The sequence below is a fragment of the Monodon monoceros genome, unplaced genomic scaffold (assembly GCF_005190385.1).
Source record: "Monodon monoceros isolate NGI ecotype Baffin Bay Population unplaced genomic scaffold, NGI_Narwhal_1 Super_Scaffold_20, whole genome shotgun sequence".
Classification (NCBI taxonomy): domain Eukaryota; kingdom Metazoa; phylum Chordata; class Mammalia; order Artiodactyla; family Monodontidae; genus Monodon; species Monodon monoceros.
Window position 1 is genome coordinate 44,498,221 of NW_021703777.1, and position 23,457 is coordinate 44,521,677.

A 23,457-nucleotide genomic window follows, 5' to 3' on the forward strand; every position below is an offset into this window, starting at 1 on the left:
GAGCGAGAGAGCGAGAGAGCGAGAGAGCGAGAGAGCGAGAGAGCGAGAGAGCGAGAGAGCGAGAGAGCGAGAGAGAGAGAGAGAGAGAGAGAGAGAGAGAGAGAGAGAGATTAATTATTGGTTTCTAAAAACAGAGCATGAAAGTTTTGGTGAAAGTATCTTGCTTTAATTTAGATAAACATAATTAGAAGTTTGCTAGAGTTAAAACTAGTTATGAAACTCAATACAATGCTTTAACTCTATTTATTTGCACTCATCCACAATCCAGTCAACGTTGAGGTGATGGATTGTATACATGCTGTACCTATACTGAGGCTGCCCAGTAGTTTATTTCTGGTGTCAGTGTGTTTAACTAAGACACTATTTCCCAGCTTCCCTTTCAGCTATTTGTGTCCTGTCATTAAGTTTTGGCCAATGAAGTCGAACCAAATATTTTTTGGGTGGGCCTTCCAGGACAGTGCTTAGGAGTGGGGATAATTTTTGCCCTGCCAGGAAAATGGATAGGATAGTTGGGATCCCAACGGCCATAATATCTCTGATAGAAAGAAGCACCCATCCTAGCAGATGAATTAGAAAAAGTTCCTCCTCTGCATAGATGCACCACTCACTTCTTGGCTGGGTGCCTTTGCAGTAAACAAACTGCACAACCATATCAGGTGGCCCTGGCAGCCATATTGGACGATTAGGCAGGAAAGAAAGGCATGTTCTAAAGATAGCAAAGCCAAAGAGAGAAGGAGATGGGTTCCTGCTGACAATGGATGTGCCATATCGGCCCTGAATTGACTATTTCCAGACTTCTTTTATGTGAGATAAAAATAAAATTTATTTTGTTTGTGACTATTATTTCTGATTTTTTACTAGCAGCTAATTGCTAGTAAATTAAGACACATGGTATGATTTGAGAAGTGCTACTATTAATTAATGAATTAAACAAATGTTCCTTGAGCATTATATGTCAGACACTGTGTGATGCTGTGATGTACTAGGGATAAAGACAGAGCTTGCAGTCTAGGACGTGAACGACAGATGTGTACTTACATGGATAATTGCAGTACACTGTGATAGTGTTGTTCAGTTTGCATATTGCATAAAACATCTGGCCAAGAGTCGAGTGGGGGCTGTGCTCTGACAGACTGCATTCACCCAGAGGGGGGAGGTTTTCTAGTTGACCTCCACAAATGGGATGCTTTTTTTAAAAGATTATAATTCAACCAATAATAATGCCTTATTGTCGTTTAGTTCAGTGATTTCCAATTTTATTTTAACAGTAGTTAGCCTTCTTTGAAAGAACTTTCATGCAGAAACACCATGTATTCGTTCAGATGTTTTGGTTGTAGAGGTCTAACTCAAATTAGTTTAGATGTAGAAGAAAATTTACTACTTAATCACACTTATTGTAATAGAGGTGAGCATAGTGTGCTAAGGAAGTACACACTAGGGCTTTTAGAGAAGGCTTTACAAAGGAAGGGATGCTTGAGCTAAATCATGAAGGGTGATTTCAAGAGGAGGACAAAATAGGAAAGAGCACACCACACTGAGGAAATATCATGTGCAAAGATACCTAAGAGAGGGCTTCCCTGGTGGCGCAGTGGTTGGGAGTCCACCTGCCAATGCAGGGGACACAGGTTTGAGCCCTGGTCTGGGAAGATCCCACATGCCCAGAGCAGCTAGGCCTGTGCACCACAACTACTGAGCCTGCGCTCTAGAGCCCCGCGAGCCACAACTACTGAGCGTGCGTACTGCAACCACTGAGGCCTGCGCGCCTAGAGCCCGTGCTCTGCAACAAGAGAAGCCACTGCAATGAGGAGCCCACGGACTGCAACGAAGAGTAGCCCCTGCTTGCCGCAACTAGAGAAAGCCTGCGTGCAGCAACAAAGATGCAATGCAGCCAAAAATAAATTAATTAAATTAATTAATTAAAAAAGATACATAAGAGAGCATGTCCTGTTTCAGAAACGGCAATAGTTCACTAAAGGCCAGGGGTGAGAGAGATGGTCAAGTGGCTGCAGGTGGTGATGGTAAGTGAGAGGCAGATCATTAAGGGACCGATATGCTTGTGAAATTAGGTTTTAGTTTATCAATTACGGGAAGTCACTGAAAGATTTTAAAGAGCAGAGTCACATGAATAGCATATATTCTTGGAGGATGCTGGGATTATACTTAGTAGGGGTACATTAATAGACAAAATGCAAAAGCTCAGGTAAGAGATGACAGGCTAACTTAAGACATTAGCAGTGCATTGGGATGGAGGGACTAGAGTAATGAAAATATTTAGTAGGTCCATTGGTAGATCATGGGGAGGATGGGAAGAAAAGTTAAGGATGCCTTCTAGGATTCTGCATTGGGTGACTATGTACATGATTACAGAGCCATTAGCATGGTGGTACCATTTTTAATGAGAGAGGGTCACACAAGGCCAGGAATAGATTTTGGAGGAAAGACAATGAGCTCAGTTTTAGACATACTAATCTTGACATATGAAGACTGCCCAAATGGAAATACCTAGGAGGAAATTGACAATATAGATATGAATGTGTGGCAAGAACCCCAAGTTGGAGATGTAGATCTGGGAGTCATAAGCATAAAGATGGTAGTTAAAACCTGGAAATATGACTATCTAAGACTCCAAGAGTGTGCTTGGCTCCAATAAGAAAAATATATGGAAGTCTCAAAGAGGAAAACGGGTCTATTATGGCCTCATCTTATGCCACCAACTGTCTTCTCACTAAGCAGTGTCTGAAATTGCCATTGTTGTGATTTATACTTTTAAGTTACATTTGTATCTCTGAGTAACTGCCTCTTAAAAATACCACTGGGGAGAATTAGACTAAGATGACAGGGTAGTATAATGAAGAGAACAACTGAACTAGATATCTAGAAATATCACCCAATGACGTGCCATTGACTGCCTGGGTGATATTCAGCAAGTCACTTTGCTTTAGGTTCCTCATGTGGAAAATGAGGAAGTAAGACCAGGTGACCTTCAACGCTTGGAAGACTACAATTCAAACAATAATACTGTCCTGTTGTAGTTCAGTAATTTTCAGACTTATTTAGCAGCAGTTAGCCTTCTTTGAAAGACCTTTCATGCAGAAACACAACGTATTAGTCAGGATGTTTGGTTGCAGAGGTCTAACTCAAGTTACTTATCTGAAGAGAATTTACTAGTTAATTTAACTACACTATGTGCAGTTGGACCCCAAGGACGACTGGAACCTGACACTGGTGCACCACCAGGACTCACTCTCTACACTTCTCATCTCTGTGTGATGGATTCACTCTACACAAGGCAGAATGTAGCTGCTGGCTACTCTCAAGGCTTCCTTTTTCTTTCCTTCTTTCTTGCCTCAGACTACCACTATGGTGAACTAGCCCTTCTTCCCTTAGTTCTATCTGAAAACATTCTGAGGAAGAAGTCTGCTTGCTTTTGCTTGAGTCATATGTCCACCCTGTAGTCAAGAAGTTGGGGGACTCTCTTGAGCTGCAACTGCCGCTAGAATCACCTGTTTATAGTACAGAAAGGAACAGTTTCCCCAAAGAAAAGGAGCATGGTTCATGGAACCATGAAAATGAAAAAAGGAAAATTCTAATGCAGTCAATTTAGATGGTCAATATGTAAAACAGAGGCTTTCTAGTTGAGATCCACCTATCTGGTCCTCTCTGTGTACCCTAGGTGGCTTCTGAAGCATAACTCTGAAGGCCCCATGAAGATCACTGGAGTACAACATTAAAATACTTGATTTTATTGATTGGCTAGTATGCCAGGTGCCTCCAAATCCTTGAAAAATTGTAGCGCTAGATATTTATTTGTGGTGGTGGTACTTACCTTCTAGAACATTTTTGGAATGTAGGGAAGTACTGGAAAGAATGGTGCTGATGTAGATGGGGTTGGAGTGGAGATTCTGAATGTTCTCAAGGGACTGGAGACTGGGAGTGTAGAAAGAAGAGGCAGGAGGACACCAAAATGAACTTTGCCTACTTTGTCATTTTATCTAGGATAAGCATACCATATGGCACACTATTAAAAATGGTGGAAAATGTTTACCTTTGGCCAAGAGAGTGGAATTGTCCTTGGTGTCATCCACAGTCATTCTAGAGAAAGGAACAAATGGGATGTTGATGGAAACAGAGAGTTGATGGACTGGAAGAGGGGTGGAGGCAATGAGCAAAGGCACCTTTCTAGGATGAATATACCCATGGTATATTGGTACCTCAAAAAATATTAGAAATGGGGATAGAGGGGCAGAGAGGAAGAGGAATAAGATGAGTAAAGATGGGAAGTTGGAGAGGAATGTAGTTCAGTAAAAGGTAGAATATGTCATTGGAATATAGTTTGGAGACCCTGTCAGGAGGTCTGGGAAGCAAAAATTCAAGATCATATTGATTAATACCTATTTAAAAGTTGTACTAATGAATGTCAGGTAAATTACACTTAATTATTATTATTATTATTTTTTGCGGTACATGGGCCTCTCACTGTTGCGGCCTCTCCCGTTGCGGAGCACAGGCTCCGGACGCGCAGGCTCAGCGGCCATGGCTCACGGGCCCAGCCGCTCTGCGGTATGTGGGATCCTCCCGGACCGGGGCACGAACTCGTGTCCCCTGCATTGGCAGGCGGACTCTCAACCACTGTGCCACCAGAGAAGCCCTTAATTATTTTATTAATTATACATTACTAAATAATTTAAATGTAACACTTTTTTTGAAAAGCTTTGTAGCTATTAGTATAAAAGTGTGTACTAAAATCAGTAAAATCAAATTTGTTTCTCTATAAAATAGTAATAAAGTTCTTAAATTACAAAATTTAAATCTTTGCCTTTTGAACAAGCTGCTCAACAGAATTTCAGAAAACAGACAAAGGAACATAGTTACAAGGGATCTTATAAGTCTAGCTACCTGTGCTACCAACAGAAAAAACATGGAGAGATCAGATTTACTCAGATAAAATATTAATTGCTAATTTGGAAAAGACGCAGGTGGTCACTAGAACATCAAGTACTTTTTTTTTTTGAGAAGTAATGAAACAATTCTGTAATAATGCAAATAAACATAAGTGTTTTCAGAACAAGTTGTACCTACACAGCGCTGCTATTAAACCATTTTGTTCAAAAAGACCTTACATAAGCCAGAAGTTTTTACTTGGATAAATCGCTTCTTTAAAGAGATATTTTCTTATTGAGTTATTTTATTTTAAAAATTTTTTTTCAGTATATGCCTCTTTCTCTTTCAGTTCCCTAAAAATGCAATGTTCAAAATCAGCTCTTTACTTTTTTTCTATACTTTCTCTTTCATAGAATTGTTTTCTTTTTTACTCTTAATTTAAACATTGCAATATCTGTCAAACATGAAAAAGTCCCATGAAATAATCTATCAAAATCAAGTTATTATTCTGTTGCAAACTTTGATCTACTATAAAACTACTTTTTAAAAATGGCTTAAGTGCTACTCTTTTGTTATTGGAATGTCTTTGAATTGGAGTCTTATGAGGGAGTTTTAAAAATATCAGCAAAGACTTAATTTCTCAGCATTTGTACAGGGCCAACTATTTAAAAATTATTATTTCTTTAACGTCAATCTCCTTGCAAATGAGAAAAATAACAAGCTATTTTTTGATGATATGGTTATACTCATTAATATATGAAAATATTCCTTTCCTGTTTTTAGTGAGTCAATCTATTTTCTATGGTGTAAAGAGAACAACCCAGAGAGTAGAGATTATTTAAACTTAACCTGCATTCAACTGACCTTTTTATAATAAAATCCACTATTCTTAACTCTGAATGTCACAATTATAATTATTCAATGGATTGTGACGCATTTAGTACTTAAAATTTAAAGGCCAACAATGAACATGGCCTATATAAACATGAGCTTCAGGACCAGCAAACCGCACCGTTTATTCGTGCTTCTTTAACATCCACAGAGGCTCTCTCCTCCTTCCTCACCCCAGTCACTACGGCTACTCGGCCTGTGAGATTGGCAGGTATCACGTGGCTCAAGTGAAATTGCTAGCGCCATCAGCTTTATCCTCCTGGGCATCATTGTGACTATTAATTTTGTGTTACCTTTCATACTTTCGTTTCTGGTTTGTTCTCTGAGAATTTCCTGTTTATGGGTCTGTTTCCCCTACAACGGCTGTGAGCTACTTAAGAATAGGGACTACATATGCTTATTTTTGTGCCTCTGATGCTAAATACAATGTCTGGAATATAATACACCCTCCAGAGATGTTTGTTTATGGTATATGGATGAATAGCTAGGAATCTATATACCTACAGGTATTTGAAGAAGCTTAAATCTGTGAGGATATCCCATCGTCTGATTTATATATTTCAGGTGTTTATTTTCCTCTTTCCTTCAACATTTGGTAGTATTTCTCCGTGGGGCAAGTGTTTCTGCGCCAAGGAGAAATGCCGTGGCAAGATGCCACTGGGGCAGGTTTCCTATTCTGGGCTCCTGCAGTGACTTGTTTGGCTTTGCTGCTTACAAAGCCAAAGGTGATTATTCATTATATGTGAGCCTAGAATCAAGATAGTTAGGAATAAGTGGGACTTCTTCTAGGATTATGGCCATTTTCAGATCCATTGCAGAAGCTGGTAAGGGGGTGATATTGCTAGGGAGGAAAATGGAAACTTAACGGAGCGGGGCGGCGGTGGGGGGGGGACGGGGAAACAAAGTAGCCTGCGGTCTTCTATGTCTTGAGGGGCTCCAATTACTCACTCACACTTCCGGGTGACAATGATGAAAATGATGCAACTGTTCTTCTGGTGGACTCTTTCAATAACTTATCAGCTCTGGCTAAATGATGATTTGCATTTTTACCGCAACTTTCCCCCCCAAGAGATGAAGGCCTTTCACGTTCAATAATAGGGCCTAAGATTAACTGCAACCAACACCACGTGCTTGGTGTGCTAAACAACACCCCTGTGGGGAGGGGATGGAAATCCTGAACACTGCTAATATACCCTTGACCAACACTGGGAAGTACGCAGGCCCGGGGCATGCGTTGGGAAAGAGATTATGCAAAACTGCAACAGCAGTATTCTGCCTCTAGAGCTGGTATAATTTGTTTTTGGACTGCTCGTGGTAAAAGCCGAAGCTGACCCACGAAAACAAAATTAAACCCCATAAACTTAAGATGTCAAGGCCACATTCGCCAAGTAAACATTACTATTCCTAGTTTACATTTTGTCGTTTTCATTCTGTAACTGGCACGGCCAAACAACTGTACTTCTACCGTTGAGAGGGGAGTCTCAGAAAATAAACAGGACGGGATTATCGTAAAGCGTCACAGGTTCTTTTAGGTACCCCTTGCTATGTAACTTACAGGCGTTACACGTTAAAAAAAAAAATTAAACCACTGAAGGTGTCAGGAAACATTTTCTTCCTTCAGGTCACTTCCTTCACCTCACCTGCCGTCCCATTCGCCACTCAGACCAGCGCTGGTCTTCGCGGTCAGGCCGCCTCCGGCGAGCGGGCAGTAAACAGCGCCAAGTCCGGGCACGAACACCAGGGGAGGCGGGATCACCAGTGTCTTCCCGCCACCCCCCATAGCTTTGCGGCTGTGGCTTTTTGATAACCTACCGGCCTCTCCGGCTCTGCTCGTCACTCAAGCCAAGAAAAGCGAGTAAGGAAACAGCAAGGGTAAAGGAGAAAATGGGTAAGAGAGCTGGCAGCCGCGCGCGCACGCGTACCACGACCCAACGCGGCGCCCCGGGGGTGGGGCCAAGGCGCGACGCTGGAGCCCCGCCTCCTCCCCCTCACCCCACCCCTCCGCGCCTGGGAGTGACTGACTCTCGCCAGCCCCTCCACGTCAATCAACCCTCCTCCTTCTCGCACTCTCTGCACCTTCTTATTAATCTCAATACCGATAGCGCGCGGACGCCTCTCCCCCGGCCCTCGGGGGTGTGAACGTGTGTGAGCGAGAGCGGTGGCACCAAAAGCTGGCGTCTCTGTGCAGCAGCCTCGGCTCCAGCAGCAGCAGGCGCAGCAGCAACCCCCGCAGCGGCGGCAGCCCCGGCGCCAGGAGGCCAAGGCCAAGGCCAGGCTCTGTGCGGCTCTCCGAGTAATAGCCGCGGCTCCGGCGGCTGCGGGGGCGCAGCTTCCTCCAGCAGGGCCCTTCGCGTCGGCGGCCGCGGCCGCGGGGCCTCTCCTGCGCACCCAGGGTCACCGTCCCCGAAGCCCGGCGGCGCGGCCCCCTCCCAGCCCCCCATCCGTCTCCTTCTCGCTCCCCTCAGCCGTCCTCCTCGCCGCCGCCTCTGCCGTTTCTCGGCGGCCCGGCCCGGCCCGCCCGCCCCGCGTCCCCTCCGGCCGGTGCCTCTTCCCCCGGCGGGCTGCCTGCATGTCTTTGCTGCCCTCAGCCCCGCCGCCACCGCCGCCGCCGCCTCCCCCGCCGCCGCAACACCAGCACCAGCAGCAGCCGCCCCGCCGCCGCCGCCGCCGTCGCCGCCCGGACCCCGGCGCGCTGAATGCAGGTGAGGAGGGGGCGCAGGCCCTCGGCGACCCCAGGCCCGGGCGCCCTGCGCGCCCGCCCGCAAGCCGGGATCCGGGCCCTGCCCGCCGCCGCCGCCGCCGCGGATTCCCTTCGGGGCGGGCGGTAGCGAGGCCCGCCAGTGGGTGTTTGTGTTTGCGTCTGCGGCCGCGGCTCCGGAGGGGAAGCATCTGTGGGGGCCTGGCGCGCGCGCGCGCGCGCGTGTTTGTGTGTGTGTGTTTCCCCTGCCGCGGGGAAATGGCTGCTGTTGCTCCTTCTGGGCCAGAGGAAGAGAATGAGGTAGAGTGTTTTTGTGCCTCCGAGTAGGATCGAGAGTGTTGGGAAGAGGAGCGCGTCCCCGGGGAAATGAGGTGGGAGAAGGACAGATGTGCCTGGGGGTGTGCGAGTTGGGACTTCGGCGGGCGGGGAGGCGGCCTGAGGACCCACAGCGAGTGGGTGTGTGTCGGGTGCGGGGATGACCCGCGTCTCTGTCTGAAGCGGCGAAGGTTCCGGGGTGTGCGTGCGTGTGTGTGTTTGGGGGGGGGGTGGTCCGCGCCCAGGGCCCGGGACTCTGGGGGCGGGTTCCGTGTGTTTGGGACCCCCGAGTGGCGTGTCCCTCCCCCTTTGTGGCCAAGGCTCAGGAGCCTCGCAGGTGAGAGCTGCTCCGCGGGGGCCGGAGAGGGTGAGTGTGTGTTCCGCACACACACAGCAGCGGGGCCCGGGAGTTGTGGGTCGGGGCCGCGCCGCCGTTCCCGGGGCCGCGGCAGGAAGCGCGCCGGCCTGCAGCGCGGCCTAACCGCCTCGGCGTCCGCCCGCCCGCCCGCCGGCCTGCCTCTCACCAGCCTCCCCGGACGCCTCCCGGGGCGCCGGGCCCGCGCGGGCCCAGGGCGCTGCTTAGGGCCTGGGCAGGTGAGGGTCGGAGGCGGGACGCACCGATCGCCGTCGCCTTGGCCGCCCCCACATCTCCTGAGGAGAGGCGAAGGCATATTTCGGCGTTCCGACCGCAAGCTCTACCCCCTGGCCGGCGGTGGGACCCGAGGGAAAGTGAATCAAAGCAGTAAATCTCGAGAAGACGCGGTGTCGAGATCCCTTCTTTTCATCCTTTCCTTAAGGCTGTGTGGAGGGCCTGAGTACATATTTTCAGCTCTTTTTTCGTTGCAAATACTTTTTTCGTTGATAATACTTACGCATTTTTTTTTTTAAAGATAAAATTTTTCTCGGAGGGGCGGGGGAAGAAATGGAAGCTGGCTTCCCTGCCCTATGGTGTTGGTAGGATTGGATGGATTTCGTGCATTTGAAGTTGTTTTATCCTGCCTCCTAGGGGGAAAGGGGTGTACACGCCGAGCTGAGGAGGTCGGTGAGGAAGAGGAAGTTACTGGAGCTGTCATCCTCCTTAGCACAGCTGACTCTTCAGCTTAGGCTGTTTAGATGCATTGTGTTCAGGGAGTTTAGCTGAGCCTTTTGTACACATGGGAAGCACAGTACTATATTTTAGGAGATACTACCTTATTGCCTCTAGTTATCTTAGTTGTCAGTCAAGATAGTCACGTATAAACAGGTTTTCCCTCACAGTATCCGAAACCTAGATCAGGCAGCCTGTGTGGTCTACTCCAAGTGTGTGCTCTTCGAAGGCTATTTTGAGAGTAGTTTAAGCAGAACGCAACTGTAGAGGTAAATCTGCTGTCAGTAGGCATACAGTGCATTTCAGAACCAAATATAAATGGTATTTGAATGATTATTTGCTCTTTACTTTATCTACTCCACCCTCTATTTGCGTCTAGTTAGCTCATCTAGCTAAAACCCTATGGATGAAGTCGTCATACAGATTCCATCCTTGCAGGCCATGCTCTGTGTAATGGTCAGAGATTGCTCCTTTCTGAACCTGGTCTCACAAAGAAATGTTTCCTGCTGTTCACTGGGAAGTGAGCAGAAGAGCAGGAGGGGTGGAGAGCTGTTTTCTATGAACAGTACTGGAAAAACAACACATGTTGTTCAGTGGAAAAAGGACTTGTTTTAGGGACCTCAAAACTCTGGCTATGCCACTTTTCTTGGCTGTTTTACCTTAGGCAAGGTACCTAATGTCTGTAAGTCTGTTTTCTCATAGGTAACAAGGGGATAAGACGTTTATAGTAAGGTTGTCTTGAGGATAAATTGAAAAAACATATGTTTGGCACATAATAGCTGCTTAGTTAAATACTAGTTCTTCCTCTTGCAGACCTGACTGTAGGCATTGAAAAACATGTATAAGTACAAATACTTACTGGATTACTGAGAGAAATATTATGTCACCTTAAGTTAAAAATCAAGACAACAGAACATTTGAGTCCTTTGATATGCATAAAGTATATATAAACAATGTTAAATGTATTTTAGAAGTCCTTTTTCCTTGAACTGACTGTCATTAAAATAGCCTAGTGTACCAGTTTATAGAGACTATCTAGTCATACTTGATTTGTTTTCATATTTTCGAATAGGCCATCTTTCAGTTTCATTACTGTTTTTGTGAGTTCTTGCTATGTAGCCCTGGAAAAAATTGTTTAAGCTATATATAGCACATATATGTTCCAATACAATCAAACATCAAAAAGGATCAAGGACCTAGAGTTTATTTATATAGATCCACAAACTATAAGTGCCACAGAATTGCTATGTAATTGTTTTAGTTCATGTTGACTGATTTTGGAGAAAACAAAACAAAAACTTTTGGAATATTTTCCTGAGTGGAAGCAAAAATCTTCTATCAACTTTCAGTAATTTTCCATTTTTATTATTCTGTGTGGAGTGGTAAGTGGGCTGTTCATTTAATTTTAATTGTATTGTGCTGGAAAAAATAATGGTATGGAGTTTAAGGTAAAGACAACAGAAAGGTTAAATAAAGCGTTTTTTCTTTTTCTCTTTTTTTTTTTTTTGGGTGATGGCAGGGTGAAGATGATGTGGGAGGAGTTTCATTGGTTTAAGTTTGTAATGTCTCTGTTTACTAACACCAGGTTTCCTTAGGCCTTATATCATTATTATTTATATCAGCAATGTTAAGCTTAAAAAATAAACCTAGTAAAGCACTAAAATTTCAACACATTTTTGAAGTATTTTTGTGAAGGATAGGAGGGAGAACTTTATTAGAATGCAAAATGTCATGGTTTTGTTAAAGTGTATCTGTTATGGGTGTATGTGCATTTACAGTGAACAGAATTATCTGCCATATGGTTATATTGAAAGGAAGAATTCTTAATTTAAAAACTATGTGATAATTTTTAATACTTTAAAAACAATAAAATGGAAGTGAATTTTGCCCTTAACTAGGTATTTGGTAATTTTCATTAGACATTATGAACTATGGTATTTTAAAACACTTTGTAATTTTTTTTAAATTGGGAGAATTGAGGAGGACATTTTTCTGTAATAATCATGAAAACAGGTGATACTGAAATAATATGTTAAGATATGTGAAGAGTGAAATTTATTACTAACAGTGGACTCCTCTTGCTATCATTTTAAAGTAATTACAGTAAAATCAAGGTGGAAAATTGTTTAGGTTTTAAAATTTAATGTTACTTAAGTGGCCTTTTAAACAGTCTTTCCAAAATATCCCTTATAAATGTCTTTAATTAGGAGGAATTGAAATACTTAAGGTTTATGCATGTTTTACTTTGGGTAATGCTAATTAGGGTAATAAATATACTCCAGAATTTCAGTGGCTTAACACATGTAAGTTTGTATTTTGCTCACATAACAGTCCAGTGCAGGTGCTCCTTGTTAGCAGGCTTGTGGCTTACCTCCATGTGGTAATTGAGGAACCCAGACGCCTTACATCTTATGTCTCCACCATTCCCTGGAGCCTTGGAGCCCTGCCCGTTACCCACAGGACATTTCTTAAGAACCCCCAAAGACAAACATCTGCCCACATTTCATTGGTGATAATTTGTCACAGAGTCTTATTTGAATGCAAGGGGGATGGGAATGTAGTCCCTGGGTGGTGGACAACTTGGGGCATTTCATGATGTTATTTTAGATGGTAGCATATATTTGTGAAATTATGTCTGAAAGGTAAATTATAATACTAAAAATTGCTTTCCATCTTCAAAGCATAAAATTGTGTGAAGGGGTGGGGAGTAGTGGGAAGAGAAGGGAAGGAATAAGAGCCACAGGAGGAGAAGAAGGACATTTCTTCCAAGGTAGGTTTGAATGACAAGTAAACGTCAGCAGCTATTTAAAGATACAGATTTTACAAAGACCGTTACAATTGGATTTTATAACCTTTAGTGGGTCTCTCCTTTGCCATCCAGTTATTGCTTGCCGTTGTGGTCTACTGGGTTCTGGCTGTTTGAGTTATTTCTCTTTGTACTTTGAAATCAGTTGACTTTGAATTTCAGTTTCTGAGGTATAGTTTCATGGGAAACATATTTTTAAATTTTCTTTTTTCTGTTGGGATAGAGCATTACTATTATTATTGTTTTAAAATATCATTTAGATGGACCTTACTGTGTTTTAGTGTTTTCTGTTGCTGTTTTTTGTAATTCTAAAGTCATTATAATTAATATTTGTGAGGCTTAACCCAGAAAGAACAATAAAATCATCAAGTAAACAACAAAGGCTCAATTATTAACTTGTGTTCATGTTTCATAATGAAAATACTACAACTTTCTTTGACCACCTGCACTAATACTGAACCATAATACATTAATTTTATTTCTGGACTTTAATTTTAATTGAATTGCAACTTAGACTCTTTTACTGCCTAGGATTATTGTAAAGTGAAACCTCAGCTCTGGGTATACTTTTATTTGTCTTTATTCTGAACAGTTTGGTTAGGAATCTGGGGAGTTTTATATATGTCTGTATTCTCCAAATGAAAGATTTTTGAGTAGTCTGGCTAACTTCTCCATGTTAAGTATCTCTAATGTTTTTGCATTTTGAGCCTCTTCTGTACCCATTATTATACTTCGTTCTAAAAAGAAAGTAGAAGAGACCCTTGTGAAGCTTATAGCTTATGAATAAGGTAAATAAAGCATATAATTTAGTTGTTTCAAAACAATAAATGAACAAGTGCGAGTCACTACAATATAAACTGTTTGCAGACATTCTGTGAGGGAGTAACGTAAAATGGAATGGTGGGTGGGCCAGGGACTACTCAAAGTTGAGAGATTTGTTTTGGTAACAGCTTTTCTGAGATATAATTCACTTATCATAGAAGTAGCCCATTTAAAAAATATCTCAGTAGTGTTTAGTATATTCACATTTGTGTAGCCTTCACCAAAATTTATAGAACATTTTAGTCACCTGAAATATAAATCCTGTATTCTTTTGAGTTATCACTCATTCTCCCATACCCCTAATTCTAGGCAATCACTGTTCTACTTGTATTTCCATATGAAATTTAGGGTTAGCTTATCAATTTCTGCAAAGAAGCCAGCTAGAATTTTGATAGGAATTGTGTTAAGTCTGTAGATAATTTGGGGAGCGTCACCATCTTGACAGTATTAAATGAGTTTTCCTATTTATGAATGTGGGATCTTCCCATATATTTAGATTTTTAATTTCTTTTGATAGTGTTTTGTAGTCTTCAAAGTTTTACACTTTTTTTGTTGCATTTACTCTTAAATATTTTATTCTTTTAGATGCTGTTGTAAATAGAACTGTTTTCTTAATTTCATTTTTGGGCTGCTCATTGCAAGTATGAAAAAATACAACTGACTTTCATGTATTGATCTTGTATTCTGCAACCTTGCTGAACTTGTTTATTAGTTCTAATAGTTTTTTAAATGAATTCCATCTGCTTTTCTGTATAACAAGGATCATGTCACCTGTAAATAAGTATAGTTTTTCTTCTTTTCCAATCTGGATGCATTTTATTTCATTTTCTTGCCTAATTGCCCTGGCTAAACATTGTTGAAAAGCAGTGTCAAGAGTAGATATTCTTGTCTTATTCCTGATCTTGGGGGGGAAAGCATTCAGTCTTCCACTATTTGATATTAGCTAATGGGGTTTTCATAGATGCTGTTTATCAGGTTGAGGAAGTTCCCTTCTGTTCCTAGTTTGTTGAGTGTTTTTATCATGAAGGGGTGTTAAGGTTGAGTTTTGAGGGAAATATGAAATATGAGTTAGAAAAGTGAAGATGCTAAGTCCAGTGATACATGGCAGATAATGATGCTTAACTTGTTTGGGAAAGAGGGGCTAGCTTTCCCCCCCTCTTTTTCCCTCTCCCTTCTTTTCTCTCTTCCCTACCCCTTTCATGACCTCTCATTGTCTTCCCATTAATCCCTATACACATTTGGAGGGCCCTTAATCCTTTACTGAAGATTTTCTGAATAATTTGGGTTTTTTGATCAGTGGAGAATATTGTTTCTTTTGAAAAACATTAATTAAAAACAGTGTGGAGAATTTTTTTTTTTTTTTAGTTTGATAGCTAGGTTGGAGCGGGACACAGGAAGCAGAGAGAAACTAAATCATAAATGAAGTACTAAACGTAGAGTTAAAAAGAAGGGAACAAACCTTTGTGATAAAAAATGTATGGTTAATGAAGAATTCCATGTTTACTTTGAACCTGGCTGTCACCTGACCTTTTTCCCAAAACATTTCAGCATCGGTGGTTTCACTTTTGTAAGTTTTCTGCATAGTTTTCTAAAAAGTTTAATAGATTTCTTAGGAAATTTTGCTCTGCAAGGTAAGGTTATGATGCACTTGATGTGGTGATTATCCTTCATTTACTTTTTGAAATTTTAATTACACAATTGCATGCAGCTGCATTCTGATTAGGTAATTTAAAAAAATTAATCATTTATTTTTGGTAGAGTTGGGTCTTTGTTGCTGTGTGTGGGCTTTCTCTAGTTGCGGCGAGTAGGGGCTACTCTTCGTTGCAGTGCACGGGCTTATCATTGCGATGGCTTCTCTTGTTGGGTAGCATGGGCTCTAGGTGTGCGGGCTTCAGTAGTTGTGGCTCACGGGCTCTAGAGTGCAGGCTCAGTAGTTGTGGCGCACAGGCTTAGTTGCTCTGTGGCATGTGGGATCTTCCCGGACCGGGGCACGAACCCGTGTTCCCTGCATCGGCAGGCGGACTCTCAACCACTGTGCCATCAGGGAAACCCTCACACAAGCTTTTTGCCAGGATCAAAGGAGGTGCAGTGTGTGAAAGTGCTTGGTAAATTGTAAAGCCCCCATGATCACTTGGTGTAAATTTCGGTCCATATACTCAGGTATTCACGAACATTATAAGGGTAACTCACTGCTCCCTGGGATGCACCAGGCTCCAGGGGTTTTACATGGTGTCTAAAATTCGGGGAGGGTCTCTAGTCCCCAGACATGCTGGTTTCCACCCATATATGCACTGTCCAAACTTTCCATGGTCCCTTAAACTCTCATGGCTCTGTTTCCACAGCCACTTACAAAATATGGGAATCTTTGTCACTAAGAGTCCCAGTGCCTTCCCAAAGCGCACGCCTTCTGATCCTAGGACAAATAAAGAAGAAATCTTCCCAGGTTACTCAGAGTGGTTAACCTCCTCCTATGATTTTGATCGCTTTCTAAAAAATGAAAAATAGGGAATTTAGTGAGGGATCAGAAAAGAGAAACAAACATAATGAACAATTTAAAAGTTAAATTGTTGGGCTTCCCTGGTGGTGCAGTGGTTGAGAGTCCGCCTGCCGATGCAGGGAACACGGGTTCGTGCCCCGGTCCGGGAAGATCCCACATGCCACGGAGCAGCTGGGCCTGTGAGCCATGGCTGCTGAGCCTGCGCGTCCGGAGCCTGTGCTCCGCAACGGGAGAGGCCGCAACAGTGAGAGGCCCGCGTACCGCAAAAAAAAAATTTCTGTGTTTGATGTTATGTCTCAGAAATCAAATAACTTTGGGTTTAGCCAAGAATCTTTCTGTTCACAAGGCAAAAATTGATAAGCAGTAACAGAATTTTTGTTTTGTATCCTCTTTTGTAGCAGGATTATTACTTTTCATTAATTTTTTTCAGTCTACTTTAAAATCTCATTATAGGTAAAAATTTATTTCTAATTTTTTGAAGAAATAAGTAGTTCACTTTGCTGTGTGAGAGACTCATTATTCATGCTGCATAGACAGACGCCTGGTAATTGTGGTCTTTCATATTGTTTTCCTTTATTAACAGTAGAAATTGGTGACGCAAAATAGAAGTTACAATACTTTATCTTTCTTAATAGTCATCTTTTGCAGAGAGAACCTCTCTCTGTAATCTTATAGTTTAGAATCTTTTTATTTTTCTCTCCCCAAATTACTTAGATTCCCTAAACGAGTAAAATAGTTCAGTTATATAATACCAGTTACAAATACTGATAAGAGAATAGAACTAAATTTAAGATATACCAACCTTAATGTCTTTCTATACACAGACTTTGCTGGGATCTTTACATATATATCCATAGCTCTTTGATCATAATGTTTATATTTAAACAAAACCAAAAAACTGACAAGGTATGTTCTGCTATAGGTTCATATGTAGTGCAATCTGCTGCAAAATCTACATATAAATTCATGAAATAATATATTGTGAATTATGTACAGAATGATAACCTTGAAATAATAAGAATTTGAATCACCAAAAGTATATCTAACCTATTAATGAATATTTATTAAGCTTCTCCTGGCTATAAATTGTTAAATTCAGGGTTCTGGGGAATAAAGAGAAGTTCAGAATATAGTCTTTTATACCAGGAAGTGGAACTAATATTTATCAGACTACTGAGTACTAAGGACTGTGAAAGCCATCACCTTCCCTTTTAAATATGTAATCAAAATTAGTGTTCAGAAAAGTCCTATGAATTAGTATGATTCTCATTCTCTAGCTGGTTAAGAATGTGAGTCTTTGATCCTTCACTTTCTAGCTCTTGGGAAACTTATTTAACTTCTCCATGCTTCAGTTTCCTCATCTGTAATAAGGAGATAGTAATTAATAATCCTTATCCTACAGGGTTGTTGGGAGGGTTAAATGAAGTAATGCCTGTAAAGTGCTTAAAACAGCATGTGGCACGTCTGAAGTAAAAAAGCAAAACAAAACTAAAAAACGCAATATATGTTAGCTGTACTGTTTCTTATTGTTAGGAGCCATACGAGTTAAATAACAAATCTTAAATATTGATAAAACTAATATTTAAAACGATCTGTTTGACTCCAAAATATTTACTCTTATACAACTTACACTTATAGGGGATTTAAGCCTGGATAAATAGCAAGCAAGTGAAGGCAGAATATGCTAAGTGACAAAGAACATTAAGTGCTGTACCGTATAGCAGAGTACATATGGGGTTGTAGCCTACAGCGATAAAGAGAGGAGGTGGAAGTTGATCTCACCTTTATAGTTAGGAGGAGGAAAGGAAAAGTTAATGGATTACTGCAGCATTCTCCTTGCTTGTTTCCCAACATCCATTATTGCTGCGTTAACTTCTGTTTCTTTGTAGGCATTGTCACCAGAGAAATCCTTTTAAAATTCTTTCAATATTGCTGAAATTCCCTACTTAAAATCCTTAATAATGTTACTGTTTTTTGGTTGCCTATTATGTGCTTAAGGGTAGGAGTTGGTAAGATTTTTATGTAAAGGGCCGTATAGTAAATGTTTTGGCCTTGTGGGTCATGTAAGATTTCTGTTCTATATTGTTGTTGTTGTTTGTTAAATAAACAATCCTTTAAAAATGTAAAACCATTCATTGCTGGCAAACCCAGCTATAGTTTGCTGACCCTTGTGCTAGGAGATTTACATGAATTAACTTCTTCTTACAATCCTGGCAAAGTTGATATTATTAATTCCTATTTTATAGTTGAGGAAACTGAAGGTTAGAGAGGCAAATTTGATGAAAGTCACATAGCAAGTAAATGACACAAGAGATTGAATTCAGATTTAGGTCATGGGAATTCCTCAACTTGTATACTTCCCAGTGTATCCTGCTGCTGCTTATTGCTTTTAGAATAAAATGGAGCTTTCATAGCGTTATATGTAGGGTCCATCATGTTACTGGCCTCTTGTACCTTTCCAGTTTTATCATTTATTACTCCTCCTCCTTCAAACATATTCTCTAGCCTAGCCAACTGAGTGACTTAGATATAGCCTAGTTTGTGCTTTATACATGCCTACAATACCTTATACTCTATGACCTCACTGACTTTCTTAATAACTCACCTTAGATGCTCCCTACTCCAGGAAACCTTGCCTCACACTTCCAGTCTTTGCTTTATGCTTTTTCTCTGCGCTCCCCTAGCATCCTGTGCATTCCCCTTTTATGACATTTACCAGACTGTATTTTGTTTACCTGGTTTATGTCTCTGCTTTCTCGTTAGACTGAGATTTTTAAGGGCAGAGATATACTAAATGTTTAGTATATTTTAGGGGCTTAGTAACTGTTTATTAAATGAATGAATGAATCAAGTGGCATTGCAGATGGTAGAAATTACATCAGCAGATATGTAGTAGCAGAAAGGTATGAGTCCAAATCAATAGAATTAGAAATGAAAAAGGAGAAATAAAAACTGACACTGCAGAAATAAAGGATCATGAGAGATTACTACAGACAACTATATGCCAATAAAATGGACAACCTGGAAGAAATGGACAAATTCTTAGAAAAGCACAACCTTCCGAGACTGAACCAGGAAGAAATAGAAAATATAAACCAATCACAAGCACTGAAATTGAGACTGTGATTAAAAATCTTCCAACAAACAAAAGCTCGGGACCAGATGGCTTCACAGACAAATTCTTTCAAACTTTTAGAGAAGAGCTAACACCTATCCTTCTCAAACTCTTCCAAAATATAGTAGAGGGAGGAACACTCCTCAACTCATTCTACGAGGCCACCATCACCCTGATACCAAAACCAGACAAAGATGTCACAAAGAAAGAAAACTACAGGCCAATATCACTAATGAACATAGATGCAAAAATCCTCAACAAAATACTAGCAAACAGAATCCAACAGCACATTAAAAGGATCATACACCATGATCAAGTGGGATTTATTCCAGGAATGCAGGGATTCTTCAGTATATGCAAATCAATCAATGTGATACACCATATTAACAAATTGAAGGAGAAAAACCATATGATCATCTCAATAGATACAGAAAAAGCTTTTGACAAACTTCAACATCCATTTATCATAAAAATCCTCCAGAAAGTAGGCATAAAGGGAACTTTCCTCAACATAATGAAGGCCATATATGACAAACCCACAGCTGCCATGGTTCTCGGTGGCGAAAAACTGAAACCATTTCCTCTAAGATCAAGAACAAGATAAGGTTCTCCACTCTCACTACTATTATTCAACATAGTTTTGGAAGTTTTAGCCACAGCAATCAGAGAAGAAAAAGAAAAGGAATCCAAATCGGAAAAGAAGAAGTAAAGCTGTCACTGTTTGCAGATGACATGATACTATACATAGAGAATCCTAAAGATGCTATCAGAAAACTACTAGAGCAAATCAATGAATTTGGTAAAGTTGCAGGATACAAAATTAATGCACAGAAATCTCTTGCATTCCTATACACTAATGATGAAATATCTGACAGTGAAATTAAGGAAACACTCCCATTTACTATTGCAACAAAAAGAATAAAATACCTACGAATAAACCTACCTAGAGAGGCAAAAGACGTGTGTGTATGCAGAAAACTATAAGACAGTGATGAAAGAAATTAAAGGTGATAATGAACAGTTGGAGAGATATACCATGTTCTTGGATTGGAAGAATCAACATTGTGAAAATGACTATATTACCCAAAGCAATCTACAGATTCAGTGCAATCCCTGTCAAACTACCAATGGCATTTCCCACAGAACTAGAACAAAAAATTTCACAATTTGTATGGAAACACAAAAGATCCCGAATAGCCAAAGCAATCTTGAGAAAGAAAAACAGAGCTGGAGGAGTCAGACTCCTGGGCTTCAGACTGTACTACAAAACTACAGTAATCAAGACAGTATGGTACTGGCACAAAAATAGAAATATAGATCAATGGAAAAGGATAGAAAGCCCAGATATAAACCCATGCACATATGGTCACCTTATTTTTGATAAAGGAGGCAAGAATATACAATGGAAAAAAGACAGCCTCTTCAGTAAGTGGTGCTGGGAAAACTGGACAGCTACATGTAAAAGAATGAAATTAGAACACTCCCTAATACCATATACAAAAATAAACTCAAAATGGATTAAAGACCTAAATGTAAGGCCAGATACTATAGAACATGAAACTTAAAATCTTTTGCACAGCAAAGGAAACTGTAAACAAGATGAAAAGACACCTCTCAGAATGGGAGAAAATATTTGCAACTGAAGCAACTGACAAAGGATTAACCTCTAAAATTTACAAGCAGCTCATGCAGCTCAATATCAAAGAAACAAACAACCCAATCCAAAAATAGGCAGAAAGAACAGGAATAAAGACGCAGATGTAGAGAATGGACTTGAGGACACGGGGAGGGGGAGGGGGAAGGGTAAGCTGGGACGAAGTGAGAGAGTGGGTGGACTTATATATACTACCAAATGTAAGATAGATAGCTAGTGGGAAGCAGCCGCATAGCACAGGGAGATCAGCTCAGTGTTTTGTGACCACCTAGAGGGGTGGGATAGGGAGGGTGGGAGGGAGATGCAAGAGGGAGGAGATACGGGGATGTATGTATATGTATAGCTGATTCACTTTGTTATAAAGCAGAAACTAACACACCATTGTGAAGCAGTTGTACTCCAGTAAAGATGCTTAAAAAAAAAAAAAAATGGGCAGGAGACTTAAATAGACATTTCCCCAAAGAAGATATACCGATTGCCACCAGACACATGAAAGGATGCTCAACATCACTAATCATTAGAGAAATGCAAATCAAAACTACAGTGAGGTATCACCTCACACCAGTGAGAATGGCCATCATCAAAAATCTACAAACAGGGCTTCCCTGGTGGCGCAGTGGTTGAGAGTCCACCGGCCGATGCACGGGACACGGATTCGTGCCCCGGTCCGGGAAGATCCCACATGCCGCGGAGCGGCTGGGCCCGTGAGCCATGGCCGCTGAGCCTGCGCGTCCGGAGCCTGTGCTCTGCAACGGGGGAGGCCACAACAGTGAGAGGCCCGTGTACTGCAGGAAAAAAAAAAAAAAAAAAAAATCTACAAACAAATAATGCTGGAGAGGGTGTGGAGAAAAGGGAACCTTCTTGCACCTTTGGTGGGAATGTGAATTGATACAGCCAGTATAGGGAACAGTATGGAGTTTCCTTAAAAAACTAAAAATAGAACTACCATACGACACAGCAATCCTACTACTGGGCATATACCCTAAGAAAACCATAATTCAAAAAGAGTCATGTACCACAATGTTCATTGCAGCTGTATTTACAATAGCCAGGACATGGAAGCAACCTAAGTGTCCATTGACAGATGAATGGGTAAAGAAGATGTGGCACATATATACAATGGAATATTACTCAGCCATATAAAGAAATGAAATTGAGTTATTTGTAGTGAGGTGGATGGACCTAGAGCCATACTGAGTGAAGTAAGTCAGAAAGAGAAAAATACCGTATGCTAACACATATATGTGGAATCTAAAAAAAAAAAAAAAAGCTTCTGATGAACCTAAGGGCAGGACAGGAATAAAGACACCGATGTAGAGAATGGACTTGAGGACATGGGGATGGGGAAGGGTAAGCTGGGATGATGTGAGAGAGTGGCATGGACATATATACACTGCCAAATGTAAAATAGATAGCTAGTGGGAAGCAGCCACATAGCACAGGGAGATCAGCTCGGTGCTTTGTGACCACCTAGAGGGGTGGGATAGGGAGGGTGGGAGAGAGGGAGACGCAAGAGGGAGGAGATATGGAACGTGTGTATATGTATAGCTGATTCACTTTGTTATAAAGCAGAAACTAACACACCGTTGTAAAGCAATTATACCTCAATAAAGATGTTTTAAAAAGAAAAATAAAAGGTGTGAGTCCAGATTCAAGGAGGAGTGGGACATTGAGTTAATATCTGGTTAACTTCTAGAGCTTCAGTGGGAACAAGGAGGTGATAAGGCAAATTGGAGCATGATTATTATGGAGGGGTTTGAATGAGGAATTTAAGTCTTATTCTAGGTTTAATTCTAGAGCACCAAGTGTTTTTTTTACATCTGTAAATTGGGGTTCTCTTAGTAATACCTGAATTTTATGTCATAATATCGTTTAGATGATATTTTATAGGACATGGTTGTATAATTGTTTTGATTAATAGTTATTAATAGTTATTGCAGATATGGCTCTAGAATCAAGTAATTATCAATACTACTATTAAAGACTTTGGGAGCATTGAGTGATTTTGAGAGGCTGGTGGCAGTTTGGAAATAATTATTTAAGAAGTTTAATCTGGTTGAGGTATGCAGAATCAGTTGCGGAGATCAGTGTGGGAGGAGGGAGGCTCTTTTTTAAAGAATTAAAATTAAAATATGAAGTGGTAAGTCAGGAGAGAGATGTGTCAATTGGGATAGAAAAGAAAGCTTTTAAGTGACATCAGTGGTTGAATATGAAGGAAGAAGTCAAAGATAACTGAAAAATCAGAAGGAGGATACAATTTGGGGAAGATAATTATGAATTTTGTATTAGACAAATTGATTAAAATTGGAATTATTTCTATTTTTGCCTGAACTTAGGCCCTACTTACTTTATGCCTGAATACCCTCAGGATTGGTTTTCGCCTTCCTCCCTCTAATGCATGGGTGTTATGTTTGGATATGGGTGGATGTTTGGTTGTATGGACTCTTTGGCAGTCTGCAGAAGTCTGTGGAGCGTTTTAGGAATAATGATTTTTAGTGAATGAAATAAATAAGATTAAAAAGGAATGTGTTGGGCTTCCCTGGTGGCTCAGTGGTTGAGAGTCCGCCTGCCGATGCAGGGGACACGGGTTCGTGCCCCGGTCCGGGAAGATCCCACATGCCGCGTAACAGCTGGGCCCGTGAGCCATGGCCGCTGAGCCTGCGCGTCCGGAGCCTGTGCTCCGCAACGGGA

The 23,457-nt window shown here is 41.3% G+C and overlaps 2 protein-coding genes across 6 annotated transcripts in view; one reads left to right on the forward strand and one right to left on the reverse strand.

The window, feature by feature from the left end:
- Nucleotides 1-7,620, reverse strand: part of MRPL1 (mitochondrial ribosomal protein L1) — an 89,543-nt gene extending 81,923 nt beyond the window's left edge. Inside the window, exon 1 of the mRNA XM_029235454.1 lies at nucleotides 7,413-7,620. The gene's annotated coding sequence lies outside the window, so the exon portion shown is untranslated. The remainder of the gene's footprint in view (nucleotides 1-7,412) is intronic.
- Nucleotides 7,621-8,197: 577 nt separating this feature from the next.
- CNOT6L (CCR4-NOT transcription complex subunit 6 like) overlaps nucleotides 8,198-23,457 on the forward strand; it is a 163,857-nt gene continuing 148,597 nt past the window's right edge. For 3 of the 5 annotated variants that reach the window (XR_003795520.1, XM_029234765.1, XM_029234762.1), the window contains exon 1: nucleotides 8,520-8,841. Coding sequence is in view for 3 of the 5 variants with exons in the window: in XM_029234765.1 (XP_029090598.1) it covers nucleotides 8,837-8,841 (5 nt within the window). In the remaining 2 variants the exon portion in view is untranslated. Of the gene's footprint in view, nucleotides 8,475-8,519; nucleotides 8,842-23,457 lie in introns of those variants that run through there. The other 2 variants (XM_029234764.1, XM_029234763.1) reach the window with 2 other exon arrangements.